At 55.9% G+C, this 14791-nt stretch overlaps 2 protein-coding genes across 2 annotated transcripts in view; both read left to right on the top strand.

The window, feature by feature from the left end:
- Positions 1 to 246: 246 nt before the first annotated feature.
- Positions 247 to 8550, top strand: LOC140681364 (serine/threonine-protein kinase pim-1-like). The gene is made up of 4 exons (XM_072921021.1): positions 247 to 304; positions 7323 to 7746; positions 7942 to 8123; positions 8411 to 8550. Exons 1-4 carry the CDS (start codon positions 247 to 249, stop codon positions 8548 to 8550), a joined length of 804 nt encoding a protein of 267 aa, XP_072777122.1.
- A 3399-nt stretch (positions 8551 to 11949) lies between these two features.
- Positions 11950 to 14791, top strand: part of LOC140681387 (U2 small nuclear ribonucleoprotein B''-like) — a 399750-nt gene continuing 396908 nt past the window's right edge. The window contains exons 1-2 of the mRNA XM_072921130.1: positions 11950 to 12162; positions 12661 to 12801. Of these exons, the coding sequence (XP_072777231.1) occupies positions 12061 to 12162; positions 12661 to 12801 (243 nt within the window). The 5' untranslated portion in view covers positions 11950 to 12060. The remainder of the gene's footprint in view (positions 12163 to 12660; positions 12802 to 14791) is intronic.

Genomic DNA, 14791 nt, shown 5'->3' with positions numbered 1-14791 from the left:
CTGCAGAACCTGGGCAGCAAAAGAAAGATCCTGGGAGTCTGTGTATTGAAACACATCCTATATTTATATGCTAAAGTAAAACAAAAAGACAGAAAGAACAATCTTAAAGAAACGAAACATTCCTGCTGGCTCGGGCGGCCCCAGCAGACAGAGCCTCTGGGTTCAGTTCTCTGAAGAGCTCCAGCAGCGCAGCCAGCCGAGCCCCGACAGACGAGGCCGTCTCCTCCATGCCCTGCGGAGCCGATCATGCAGGTTGTCAAAGATGGAGTATGGAGCTCTCTCTGCTTCCTGGAGGACGTACAATGTTTGAACTGACAGGGGCCAAAGGCCTGTGCCAAAGCACTGGGGCAGCTGCAGCAGGAGGCAGGAGAGCTGGCAGCAGCTGCCTCAGTGCCCCAAGGCCAGCCGAGCCCCAGGGACTGCCTTCCCCAGCCCCACGCTGGCAGCACGGCTTCAGCCCCTGCGCTCTTCTCACCGAGACACTGGTGGTGCCGAGCACCACGAGGCCTCTGAGTGCCAAGCGACGCCTCCCCCTGCACTCGCTCTGCAGGTTCTTTGACAAGAACTCCAGGACGCTGTCACGGCATTCACTCAGGTTCAGGCGCTCCAGGACCTGAAAGGCACAGGGCAATGACGGGGGAGCGGCCGGCGGGAGCCCAGAACCGCACAGGGCCGGGCCCAGGCAGCAGCACAGGGCGCGGGCTCTGTCCCAGGCACTGCGGCCAAGAGAGGGCAGAGAGCCGGGAGGCAGCTCAGCGAGGCAGCGCTGGCCTTCAGGCTCACCTCCACAAGGAACGCCAGGGCGGCCAAATCCCGGCATGGCGTGTCTTTGCTGAGCAGCCCGAGCAGCTGGAATGCAATCGCGGAACACACGGCTTCGGATGCACGGTGCATTTCTCTGACAGGAGGAAATAGGAGCCAAACCCTGAGCCAGCGGGGACAAACCTCTCCCAGGACTGACTCCCAGAGGTCTGGCCTTTCTCCAGCACCCTGCAAGGGGCAGCTGAGCCCTCTGGGAGGTTGCTGCTCTTGGGCACGCTCCTCTCCCAGCCTTTTGCAGCCTCCTTGGCCGTCCCTTGGTGACAAGGGCTTCTGGCCCATGGCCACGGGGACTGTGTGGGGCACCTGGGGCACAGGGCACACATGCCGGGGACAGCTGGGGAGCAGGGGGTCTCACCTGGCCAGCACGCCCACAGCACAGTGGTGGGTGTCAGCACAGAGCAGTGTGTCCCAGCCACCCTTGTCTTCCATGGCCACCACCACATCCTCATAGTGCAGTCGGCAGAGCAGGGCCTTCAGGGTCTGCTCTGCAAAGCTGTGCGCAGAGCAAAGCCCAGGTCACGCTGGGGGCACTGGCCCCTGCCCAGGGATGTGGCAAGGACAGGAGGACTGGCATGGAGCACCTGCTGGGGTTGGAGGCAAGGCCGTGTTGCTGCTGGCATCCCTTCCAGAAGGTATCGACCTCCTGTGGCATATCCAGAGTGCTGAAGAGCACTTGGAAGAGCAGATGCACAAAGAGGCAGGGGAAACACACGGTGACTACATGTGGCACACAGGGCAGCTGGAGGATCTTCCACATCACCACGGTTGCCTGCAAAGGACAGAGCAGCCCGAGACAGCGCTCAGTGCCGAGGTGTCCGTGTGGCAGGGCCCAGTGCGGGAGGGAGAGGCCCGGAGAGACGAAGGGGGAGCACCGAAGGGGGAGCACCTGGCCTGGTGGCCCTGAAGCTGCCCCGAGGCCAGGTTTCAGCCCAGCGCCTGAGGCAGGGAGACGCCGTGGGGGAGGGAGGATGGAGAGCTGCTGGAGAGGTGGCCTTGGGGCCAGCAAAGGCAGAAACTCACAGCCAGGGCAAGGACAGCCGTGTGGTCCCCATCGGAGGTGCACGTGCTGTGCTCTGGCCAGCTCCCCAGCACATCGAGGAGTACGAGCATGGCTGGCTCTGCAGTCCTGGGCGTGCACATGATGCTCTTCCACATGGCCAAAGCAGCTCTGTGGGGTCAGACCTCTGTCTCAGAGGAGTCTGGGACACAGCAGCGTGGCCTGGGTGGCAGCGGGGAGCTGAGCTGCTCTGCCAGCCCTGCCTCTGCCCACTGGCCCTCACTGGCAGCACACAGGCAGCCCAGCCCTGTGGGGACTGGCCCCTGAGGGGCAGGGGGGAAGCATGGCAGCACGCTGGGGGGCTGGCAGGGGCCAGGGCTGGCAAAGGGAGCAGCCAGAGGGCCCTGGAATTCTCTGTTGGTCAGACATCTGGGACAGGCTGTACAGGGTGAAGGGCTGCTGAGCCCTGAGCCCTCTGGGCAGGTGAGCCCCGTACCTGTCACAGACTGGGGCCACACGCAGGAGAGCCATCACCACGTCAGAGGGCTGTGCCTCTGTCAGATCCAGAAGGGGCCTGTACAGATTGTACTCAGGAAACTCATTGGCCACCAGCCACTGGTGGATGTACCTCACCATGGCGGGCACCTGGAGAAGGCAGGGGAGACTTGGAAAGCTGCCAGAGGAAGGAATGTGCCCAGCTGCCCCAGAGAAGTGCTTCCCTTGCCACCACACTGCCATGGCCTCAAAGGCTTCCAGGGAACAGCAGGCGTGGCTTGGGAGGCCACGCAACTGCTGGGAGGAGAAAAGCCAGGCCACAGGCTGCTCACTTGCTTTGGGCTGGAAGGACCCTCCTCCACAAGCATATCCAGCAGGGCAGCACTGGCCTTGGTTTTGAAGATGGGAGAGTACGCTCTGACCACAGTGCCCACGACGCTGCTCTCTTCCTCCCGAATCCTCTTCATGAATTTGCAAACCATCTGTAGCAGAAGGGCAAGAAGCCCGGGATGTTGCATGGAGTGCTCTGAGCACAGTGCTGGGCTGAGCAGTGCCAGCAGGCCCAGCCCAGGTGGGGATGGCTGCAGGTACCTGCGCTGTTCTGCGGAAGCGGCCACGGGTGCGTTCCTGCTCTCGTGTGCGCTGCACGGCTGCACCTGGCAAAGAGCGAGCGCAGCCCGAGCTGAGGGGCTGCGGGAGAGGCCGGAGAACACAGCCCAGCCCTGCGCTGCCCAGGCAGGGACAGCCCCGCGCCGCCCCAGGGCATGGAGCACGGCTGTGGGGTGTCTGCCCGGCCCCTATTCCATCCTGTCCATGGGCATGGCCCCAGGGGATGGGATGGGATGGGATGGGATGGGATGGGATGGGATGGCATGGCATGGCATGGCATGGCATGGCATGGCATGGCATGGCATGGCATGGCATGGCATGGGGCCAAGCTGGCTGCAGGCACCAGCCCTGTGGCCCAGCTCTGCCACTCACCCTTCTGCAGTGGCTGGAACTGCTCCACCTCTTCAGGCTGCTGTGCTGGGGCAGTTCCAGGGCCTTCTTTCTCCTCCTTCCCCCAGGCCAGCTTGGGCACGCTCGCAGGTCTGTGCTCTGCGTCACTGCCTGGATTCATGGCTACTTGCAGAAGGTGAAAAGGAAAAGGTCCGAGTCAGCAAGTGCTGCAGTCGTGCCTTGAGGGCACCTGCAAGAGTGAAGTCTTGGCAAGGCTACAGGACAGCAAATCCTGCACTCTGGTCTTGGGGGCTCCAGCCACAAGGACAGGAGACTCCTGTCAAGGACAGTGCAAAGCAAATGCCACGGTCGGCCCTCGAGGGCAGCTGCAGAAGAGATGCCTTGGGAAGGCCAGGGGTCACCAAGTGCTCTGGTCTGGCCACGAGGTCACCTGCAGGAGTAATACCTCGGGAAATCTCCAAGTCAGCAAGGAACGAGTGGCTGTGCCAAGGCTCCTTACAGCACCGCTCTCTCCGTCCTGTCTCGTCGCGTGCACAGAGCACTGTGGAGTGGCCTTGTCACTTCCAACACCTATGCCACAGCATGTCACAAAGGGCCCTTGGATACCCTGTCCCGTTCCATTCCACGGTGACCATGCTGCAGCGTGTCACAAAGGGCCCTTGGATACCCTGTCCCGTTCCATTCCACGGTGACCATGCTGCACCGTGTCACAAAGGGCCCTTGGATACCCTGTCCCGTTCCATTCCACGGTGACCATGCTGCACCGTGTCACAAAGGGCCCTTGGATACCCTGTCCCGTTCCATTCCACGGTGACCATGCTGCACCGTGTCACAAAGGGCCCTTGCACACTCTGCCACCTGCCCTGGGGCCACCCCCACCCTCCCAGAGTGGCCCAGGTTGGAAGGAATGCCTTGCCCCAAGTGTGTCAGACAGCCCAACAGGATCTTTAGGAACGGCTCAGACCATCAGCAAACGCTGCCCTGCTCTGCGGGCTCAGAGCAGCAGGAGCCCCCAGGGCTGCCGACGCAGCCGCGGCGGGAAGGGCACGGGGCCCTGCACAGAAGCTGGCACGGCCTCCTCGGGACACGTCCCACGTGGTGGCCATCCTAAGCACGGCCGTGTGACACAGACCAGGAACGTGTGGGCCAGGGCAGGAATGCTGCTCTGAGCCTGGGGCCCGGGGAGCGCTGACATCAGCCGCTGAGGCACAGTCCCCACCGAAGCAGAGTTCCCCCGAGCCCTGGCAGCACCGGTGCCCGTCTGCTGCCCCAGAAACCTGTGCCCCAAAAGGGCTTCTCTGCCAGAGGGCAGCCAAAGCTGGTGTGTGTTGCAGCATTTTTCAGAGAAAGAGGACATGAGTTATGAGATTTGAGCTACTCCAGCCTAGGCCCCAGATTTGGGCCTTGTGAGGCCGTCAAGCCTCTGACGCAGTTAGAAATTCAGAGCTTGTGGTGCAGATAGAAATAGTATTAAGGTGTGACGGGGACCACTGGGCTGTCTGGGTGTGAATTAGTATACGTTTATAGTGTAAGGCTCAAGCCACTTTAAGGAAAAGGTAAACATTGTTAGCCTAGCAATCAGAGTGCCTTTGTTTCTGTAAACTATGTAGAAGCTTATATAAACTACCATCGTATCTCGAATAAACGGAGAACATTTGATTAACCACATTGGTTCAGATCTGCGTTTGTCTTGTCCAGTTTCCCGTTTTCCTGAGATTCCCTGGCTTTTGGTGTGCACTGGGGGCTGTGCTCCGTCCTACAGGGGCTGTTGGTAGCAGCACCTGGAGCAGCTGGTGGCAACACTTGGTGCGTGTCAGATGTTGTTGCTCCTTCCCAGAATGATTTTGTCATGGAAGGGATTAGCAGCAGCACAGAAACACCAACAGCTACTCAACTTCACAGGACAAAGAGAATCTACCGAAAGACTGTCATGTTTCCTTGTGCTTTTGGTGACAGAGACAGGGAATGGGGACAGGGACCAGGAATGGGGACAGGGAATAGGACTGGGAATGGGGACAGGGACAGGGAATACTGAACAGGGATCAAGAATGGGGTCCGGATTGCTGTGGGAGCAGAACAGGAACGGGACCGGGGGGACATGGGAACAGGCAGGGGCAAGGGGAGTATGGAAGGGGAGTAAGGAATGGGGCAGCCACTGCAGGGGGACGAGGCGTTGGGATGGGGGCACATGGGGACAGTTCCAGGGCAGGGGGTCCTTGACCAGCTGCCCAGAACCTCCACCAGGGTCTCCCAGTGCAAGTGGAGCCGCTCAGCCTGGGGTGCCCAAAACCCTGAGCAACTCCCAGGTCCCTCCCAGGAACCCTCAAGTCCCTCAAACCCAGCATCCCCCACATCCCCTGCAAGATCCCCCCCATGTCCCCATCCTTGTCTTAGCTCAACATGTTTATCGGCAGTGTCACAGCGGGGCAGCTCCCAGTGTCCCCAGCAGGTCACAGTGTCCAGTGCAGCCCGTGCCAGCGGTCACTGCGCACACGGGGCAGGCTGGGCTGGACAGGGGACGGGGCAGAAACGCTGCCCCGGGACTGGGGTCTCCCCCTGCCTCTGGGGCCCAGCCCCTGCTGGGAGCGCCTTGGGCAGGGCACGGGGCTGCTGCTGGGCCAGGGGGACAGGCCGTGCCCCCTGTCCCCTGCTGCTGGGTCTAGGGGACAGGCCGTGCCCCCTGTCCCTGCTGCTGGGCCAAGGGGACAGGCCATGCCCCCTGTCCCTGCTGCTGGGCCAGGGGGACAGGCCGTGCCCCCTGTCCCTGCTGCTGGGCCAGGGGGACAGGCCGTGCCCCCTGTCCCTGCTGCTGGGCCAAGGGGACAGGCCATGCCCCCTGTCCCCTGCTGCTGGGCCAGGGGGACAGGCCGTGCCCCCTGTCCCTGCTGCTGGGCCAGGGGGACAGGCCGTGCCCTCTGTCCCCTGCTGCTGGGCCAGGGGGACAGGCCGTGCCCCCTGTCCCTGCTGCTGGGCCAGGGGGACAGGCCGTGCCCTCTGTCCCCTGCTGCTGGGCCAGGGGTACAGGCCGTGCCCCCTGTCCCTGCTGCTGGGCCAGGGGGACAGGCCGTGCCCCCTGTCCCCTGCTGCTGGGCCAGGGGGACAGGCCGTGCCCCCTGACAGCTCCCCAGGCCCCTCTGATGCCTGTCCCTCGTCCCTGTGGCTCCTGTCCCCACTACTCCCCACCACCTTCACTCCCCCCTTCAAAGCCCTACTCAACCCCATCACAGTGACCTCTGGAAAGAAAGAAAGAATGAAGGAAAGGAAGTGTTGTCTGTTCACCCTGGATGGATGTCAGGCACCCACCAAAGCTGCTCTCTGACTCCCCTCCAGAGATGGACAGGAGAGAGAAAACAGAATGAAGGCTTCATGGGTTGAGCTAAGGACTGGGACAGATCACTCAGCAAATGCCATCATGGGCAAAACATTTTCAAAATTGGAGATATTAATGGAATTTATTGCTATCTGGATCAGGGCAGGACAGTGAGAAGTAAAACAAAGCTTTAAAAACTCCTTCTGCCCTTCCCTCCCTCCTTCCCAGCTCTACCTCCCCCCCAGTGGGTGCAGGGAGACAGGGAATGGGGGCTCTGGTCAGTTCATCCCCTGTTGTTTCTCCTGCTGCTCGGGGAGAGGAGTCGTTCCCTGCTGGGCCAGGGGTCCCTCCTGGAGACACTTCTCCATGAACTTCTCCACGGTGAGTTCATCCCACGGACAGCAGTTCTCCACAGTCTGCTGCAGCGTGGCTCGCTCCTCCATGGGCTCACAGGTCCTAGCAGGACCCTGCTCCAGCGTGGGCTCCTCTCCAGGGGTTTTCAGGTCCCTGCCAGGTCCCTGCTCCAGCACAGGTTTCTCACGGGGTCGCAGCCTCCGCTCAGGCATCCCCCTGCTCCGGCACGGGCTCCTGCAGGCGCTGCAGGTGCATCTCTGCCCTCCGTGCCCTCCATGGGCTGCAGGGCCCAGCTGCCTCACCAGGGACTGCCCAGGGAATCTCAGGGCAATCAGCTCCAGCAGCTGGAGCAGCTCCTGCCCCTCCTGCGCTGGGGCCGGGCAGGGGTGCCCGAGGCGCGGCGCAGCATCGGCCCCGCTGAGGGCATCGCGGTTCCCCCGCAGCACAGCGGCGCCCCTGTGCCCCTGGAGCTGGCGCTGCTGTGGATGGTGTCGTGCCCCGGCTTCCACAGCATCGTGCGGCTCCTGGGCTGGTTCGAGCTGCCCGACGGCTTCGCGCTGGTCACGGAGCGTCCGCAGCGCTGCCAGGACCTCTGGTACTCGCTGGCCGAGCGGGGGTTCCTGACGGAGCCCGTGGCGCGGGTGCTGTTCCGCCAGGGGCTGGAGGCCGTGCGGCACTGCTCCAGCCGCGGCGTCCTGCACCGCGACATCAAGGCCCAGAACGTCCTCGTCAACCTGGCCACGGGCGAGGCGAAGCTCATTGACTTCGGGTGCGGCACGATCCTCCAGGACACGTTCTACACACGGATGTCAGGTGAGCCCAGTGCTGGGGCCCAGCCAGGCAGCAGAGGTTCCCCCTTTGCTGGCAGAGGCGGAAGAGGGAGGGGGAAATCTTCTTCAGCCGGCTGCAGCCAAGTTACTTTTCAGCAGGGCAGGGGCTGGCTGTTGTGGAACGGGAGCTGGCTGGGATGGAGGAAGGGAGGGAGCAGCATCAGCCTGATGAGCTGTGCCTGTGTCCCATACAGCCCACTGGAGTGGATCCTCTTTGGCTGCTACCATGGCCGGCCAGCCACCATCTGGTCCCTGGGCATCCTGCTCTATGACATGGTCTGTGGGCACCTTCCTTTCCACACAAACGAGGACATCGTCCGGAGCCAGCTCTTCTTCCCTCCCCGGGTGTCTCAAGGTGGGGATGTGCCTTCAAGGCTCGGGAGGAAGAATGGGGCTGGGAGGGGGCAGCTGGCACATAAGCGCCCCGCTCCTGCAGCTAGTGAGGAGGCTGATCTCCTGGGCTTAGCTAGAGGAGGTGGCACGTGTGCCTCTGTGCTGCTCTCATCCGGAAGGGAGGATCGACGGAAAGCTTTTGGCTGCAGCTCTGAGCACTTCTAGTGTGGCCTGGGCACCGAGGAATGTGGGAGAGCGTGGACAGGAGCCTTGTCCCGCTGAGCGGCCGTGTCTGGTTTGTCACTGCAGAGTGCCAGCACCTCATCAGGTGGTGTTTATCCATGGACCCCACAGACAGGCCCTCACTGGAGGACCTTTTTGAGCATTCTTGGCTGCAGGAGCCCTGCCTGGCCCAGGAGACAGCAGAGATCCATCGCTCCGCTCAGTAGGATCCAGGAGCCCAGCAAGTACCAGCTGCATGCGTCTTGTGGCACTCCAAGAAAACCCCGGAGCGTTTCCCTGTGGCCGCAGCATGGAGGAGAGAGCGCAGCCGGGGAGATGCTTCTGCTGGTCCCAGCGAGCTTTGGAGGGAGTGGCTCAGTGCTCCCTGTCCTGTTGGAGAAGCGGTGGCAGTGCGGTGAAGGTGCCATAGACTGGAACAGGGGAAACATCCCCCTGCAGCTCAATGGCATCGTGATGTCCCCGCAAGCCGAGGCACAGCTGGCATGTTCTTCTGGAGCACCACGTGCAGCTGGGAACACCATCCTGGAGCTGGCCGCTGGCGGGGCAAAGCCTTTTGGCTTTGGCGGCAGCCCCTTCCTGGAGGACACACTCTGAGCCCCGATGAAATCAAGATGAGTCCCCAGCCGGCGCAGGGGCAGGGGATGCTCGTGCTTCCAGGCATGGCAGGGCTCGGCCTGGCCGTGCTCGTGCTTCCAGGTGTGGCGGGGCTCGGCCTGGCCGTGCTGGTGCTTTCAGGCATGGCAGGGCTCGGCCTGGCCGTGCTCGTGCTTCCAGGTGTGGCGGGGCTCGGCCTGGCCGTGCTGGTGCTTCCAGGCGTGGCGGGGCTCGGCCTGGCCGTGCTCGTGCTTCCAGGCGTGGCGGGGCTCGGCCTGGCCGTGCTCGTGCTTCCAGGCGTGGCGGGGCTCGGCCTGGCCACGCGTCGCAGGTTCCCCGCTCAGCGGCGCTGGGAAATATTAATTTTTCCCCTGGCTGCCAAGCTGGTTTTGTTGGGACAGGGGACGGATGCTGTGGAAGGGGAGCCAGCTCCTGGCCTTGCTGACAGCTTTTGCCAGCCAGCCCGGCACGGGCTGGGGTGGGGGCAGCCAGCCTGACAAAAGCATTTATCCATGTGGGTGGGGGCAGCAGAGGGGGACGGGTTTGGAAGCCGTGCCCCAGCTGGTCTGCAGGCCCCTGAGGAAGGGGTGCGTTTATGGGCGGGAATGGTGGGGTTTTTCCCCACCCGTGGACAGGTTTAATTCCTGCATGGAGTGGCCAGACCCTCCTCAGGCCCATGAAACACTGACAGGCTTTGGCGCTTTTTCTTGTTTCCAGGTCTTGTTTTGAATTGACTTTCATGCAATTGTTCCTTGTTTTCCCAGGAAGATTACACCTGGTGCCCGGACCATCCATGGAGCGTGTCCAGTGCCAGCGCTACCCTAGGGGTCACGGTCTGTGGGGACATCCCCCTCAAGAAGGACGAGGACCTCGTGCGGGATCGGCTCCTCTCCTGGCAGCAGGTCTGCAGAGGTGGGTACCCGGCTCCACAGCTCGGCTGGCAGAAGGGCTTCGGGCAAAGGGCAGCAGGCACACGGGCATCCCGCCCTTGCAGCTGCTGAGGAGGCTGCTGTGCTGTGCTTAAGCGGAGGAGATGGAATGTGGCCTGCCATGCTGCCCTTCTCTAGAAACGGAGAATGGGTCAGGAGGTTTGGGCTCTGAGCACAGCCAGCAGCCTGGCCCGGGCACAGGCCATGGTGGGACAGGGGCACAGGAGCCTTCTGTGACTGACCGTGGCTCTCTGGTTTCTCTCCGCAGGCTGCCAGCTCCTCATGCCATGGAAACGGCCCCGCTCGGCCTGCCAGTCTGGGAGGGCTGGAGGGTGGTGGGTGCTCATTTGCTGTCAAAAATAAATTGTGTTTTTTGTCATTGTCATCATCAGAGCATTTCTTTCATCCTTTTCTAAGCTTTTGGCCTCACTTCCTGCAGGGTAATCTTTTTGTGTCCTTCCTCAGCCACTTGATGGCATTTGGCAGGGCGGGTTAAGCAATGTGAAAAGTTCAACAACAGCTCCGGTTGCCAACTGCAGCAGCCCCTTCAGGAGCCCTGAGCTACCAGCGAGGTCCACATGTGCCTTGCAAAAGGGAGTGGTTTGCAGCGATGGGATTGTTGCCCTACTGCAAAAGCTGTGAGGAGATCAAAAGTGGCAAAATGCCATTTTGGCTCAACCCCCACCCAGGTTCTTTATCTTTTCCCTCTGCTCGGTGATAGGTAGACAGGGTTGGACTCCAGCGAGGTTCAAGTTCTTGGTGCTCCCTGGCATCAAAGGGATCAAGTAAACTCTTGTATGCAGTGACTGCAAATAGCTACTGAAGGAAATAAGGGAATGTCGTGAGATGGGGAATCCCTCTTGTCCCCTTTGTCTCCCCAGGAGCCCCTTGGAAAGGGAAATGCCCACACGGGTTTATCTGACTCCTTCCCAGCCAGCCTTTCCCTCACTCCCGGGTCTCATTTGCTCTGCAGGATTCACCAGCTCGCTCAGCTCAGAGGAGCTCTCAGAGGCGAAAACGCTGCCTGGTGTGGGGCTGCCTGATCCCTGTCTCACCGTGATTCCATTTGCCCCCTCCCTGCCCCATCCAAGAGACCGAAGGATCCCCCACAACCCCACGGCCCTGCAGCAGATCCCGGCACCTTCCCTGCTCCGCTCCTTGGGGGCCCTGGGAGGCTCCAGAGCCCTCCCTGTGTGCGGGACAGCTGCTGCAGCACCGCTGCGCCCGCGTGCCAGCAGCGCCCAGGAGCAGCTGCGCCAGTTCCGAGTCTGAAGCGGAATCCTCAGCGCACACAGATGACAGCTGGCACTTCAGGGGCTGGCAGGAGAAGCTAAACCCATCTGCTCGCTGCCTTCCCAGCCATGGCCACGCTGATGCAATTGGAAGAGTTGCCCCTGCCCAGGAAGCTCTCAGGTCGAAGAGAGGAGCAAAAGCCACGGGTTTCTGAGGTGTTAGCTGCCACTGCCTCAGGTTTTCCTCCCAATTCCTAAGGGGTTTTGACTATTTTTACCATTTCAACACTTTCTGTGAAGAATGCATATTTTATGATTGGCTTTTTACAAATGTTACAATGAATATTATATGTGTAATGTTAGAAAGTTATGCTGTATTCATTCTCTTAAGTAGTGTGTTAAATAGAGTTTTAGGTTACAACATAATGTTAAAATCGAAACCCTGCATGTAGTATTTTTTTACTAGCTCAAGCAAGAGATGAGATAATCAAGAAACTCTTCACACAGAGATGGCAGTGACTTGTGGCCCATAAAGAGTTACAACCTCCTTATCGGAAAAGACAAACATTCTTCCACCTTCTCTCAGTCTTTATGGAACCACCAGGATTAAAGGATAGAAGTTGACAAAATATAGAAGAGTTCTTAATTTGCAAGGAATTTATGCATCATGTATGAGATATATGAATATGCAACAGGCTACTGCTATTGCTTTTAAGGTTATTCCTTTGTTCACAAGGCATGCTTTTCATGACCTAGTGTCCGAGAGCATCTGGGTGTCCGTAATTCTTTGCTTTTGATTGTCTTGTAATTGTTCCCAAAGGACAGCAGTCTTGGTAGAAGTGGGAATTTGCCTGTGACCTGTTGTAATCTGTTTTCTCCCTGGTGCCCAGAGCTGAAGAGGTCCCTGTACGCGTTGTTCTCACAGTTTGGTCATGTGGTCGACATTGTGGCTTTAAAGACCATGAAGATGAGAGGACAGGCATTTGTTATATTTAAAGAACTTGGATCATCCACCAATGCCTTGAGACAGCTACAAGGCTTTCCATTTTATGGGAAACCAATGGTAAGTTGTTTTTTAAGATACTTGCCTTTTCTGTTTAAGAAGTTTGGGTTTTGCTGAATTTACATTTCTGCAGAGATCTGAGAAATCCCTGTCAAATTTTAACTCCCTTTAAAATGGGACTGAAAACTCCATTTTAATAGACGCTAGTTCTGATTTTCTCAGATGTCCTCTGTGTAGCTCAAATGAATCTCTCTGTAGGTGTTACCTTGACAGATGTTAAAAAGATGTCAGATAAATGGAGTTCCAATTTCAATGAACTAAAGTTAGTAATTTCCATATTAGGGTTTTTTTTAGACTTCTGTACTTGTGTTCAGAAAAAACTGAGAATTGTTTACTTCATAAGTGTACCTACATTTTATAACAATGTTTTAATATAAAAGGTTTCTGCAAAAAAAAAGGGTGTCAATACACAGTTAATGTGCATGGTGCAAAATGTTCAGTATTATTGACTGCAGAATATACTCTGTTTTTATTTTTTTAATTTTTTCTTTTGAAAAGCATATTCAGTATGCAAAAACAGACTCTGATATCATCTCTAAAATGCGTGGGACTTTTGCTGATAAGGAAAAAAGAAAGGAAAAGAAGAAAGCCAAAACTCTGGAACAGTCAGCAAATGCACCAAATAAAAAAGTTATCCAGGTAAGCTGCTTCTCTGTTCAGAACAAAAACCAACCAAAAAACCCCAAATAAACAAACAACTCCCCCCCCACAAAAAAAAAAAAAAGCACCAAAGAAAACCACAAAAAAACACACACAAAAGCTATTCTAAATAATTTTTTAGGATTTGATGTTGTCTTTTGTTACTTTTCAATTCCCTAAATTGGGGTCTGTTGTCTATCTGGACCTCTTGAGCATTTCTAGAAATAGAAGGAGAGGGGGCTGGTTATATAGTCCTTGCTGTTCATTCTTTTTTCTCGTTTGCTATTACCACATAAAAGTAAAGATGTAGGGCAAAGGTACAACAAACCCAAGTAGAAACTAGCCTCTTAAGAAAAGGAAAAAAAAAGGAGAGTGTTCTTATCTTTAGTACTGGCTTCAAGTGCTCAACCACCTTTTCTCTTCAGTGTTTTAATTCCATGTTGCCTAATAAGGACAGAAGAATGGTAAATGAGAACAAGACAATTAATTTACCTCAGATATTAGATGTTCCATGTTAGATTAACAGAAGTTAGGTTGGAATTTATCTCCTCTAAGGGTTGGCGTGCATAAAATAACAACATTTAGTAGGTTTTGTGCTGGAGTATAGAAGAAAACATCAAGGCACCTGACTAGATCCTGTCAGTTTATATACTGGACATGATATTCTTTACTATGGAATGTCCCTTTGGCCAGTTCTGGTCAGCTCTCCTGGCTCCCTCCTGGCTTCTGGTGCACCTACTCACTAGCAGAGTGTGGAGAACAGGAAAGTCCTTGATACAAACCAGCACTACTTATCAACAACCAAAACATCAGTTTGTTATCAGTGTTGCTCTCATACTAAATTCAAAAACACTGTACTAAGAAGAAAATTAATTCTGTCCCAGGTGAAACCAGGATACCTGTCTAGGCCTTCATTTTCAAAACTATTTCCTCCTTATCTATTAACTGAAATTTTGTAACGTGGAGAAATACTTGACTCAGCCATTGCATTGATCAGGTAGTACTGATGCTATTTCTTTTGATTGCCTGGTTTTGAAGCTATGCAAAATTCACACAATTTGTTCCCTTTGGGAAGTATCTCATAGGCACCAAATGTTCCTTGGATTGCAGCTCACTAAAACCTTTAACATATGTCTTGAATTATAGAGAAACATGGTGATATGTCCCTAATTTATTTCTAATGGAATACCTTTGTAAAACTATTTTGTACTTACTTGCTAGGGAGCAACACAGAATTCAGCCAGTGCCCAGGGACTACACCACAGAATCAGGAAATGTTTTTTATTACTAAAAGCACTAATGTTTTTAATTATTCTCTATGAATAATAATTTGTTACACATGGAAACTTGAGGATATATTTTACAGCTTTGTTTTTGTCCTATGAAACATTGTCTAACAGCTACATGACAGTAAACAAACAAAACAAATCCCTTTTCTACTGTATCTGGTTGACAGGAAATGAGAATCTGCAGTTTCTCATTACTATACAGAAAACAGCACTATTACCAAATCATACTGGATTCTTAAATTTGGACTGTGCTTAGTATCAGTTGAAGGATTCTTGATTTTTTTTTCATTGCTAATAAGTTCCCTTTAACTTACTTTATTCTAGCAGCAGATAAAGAAAAGGAAGACAACAGAGGATGCCAAAATAGCTGCCTAAAAGCTTTATCTCAGGAATCTGGGGGTTCTCTGCTCACTTTTTCTTTTTTCTCACAAGTGTCTTATTTTCCAAAGTATTATGTGGAGATGTAGGAACAACTCCCTACGCTTCATTCATCTTGTCTGCTCAGTGACTTTCTAAAAGATTCATGTTAGAAGTGAAAGTGGTAAAGAGCCAGGATTTGCAGGAGAGCAAGTACCATGGAGGAATATCTTTGCCTGCCCTGCCCCACATCTTTCTGGAGTACTGCCATTGCATACATAATCAACAGGGGAAAAGGTCTTGCTCCCTGGGTTTTCAGGCACAATATATGTATGTCAGTGTGC

Source organism: Taeniopygia guttata, chromosome 35, assembly GCF_048771995.1.
Source record: "Taeniopygia guttata chromosome 35, bTaeGut7.mat, whole genome shotgun sequence".
Lineage (NCBI taxonomy): Eukaryota > Metazoa > Chordata > Aves > Passeriformes > Estrildidae > Taeniopygia > Taeniopygia guttata.
The sequence above is the reverse complement of the archived record's forward strand: the minus strand, read 5'-3'. Positions and strand labels throughout refer to the sequence as shown.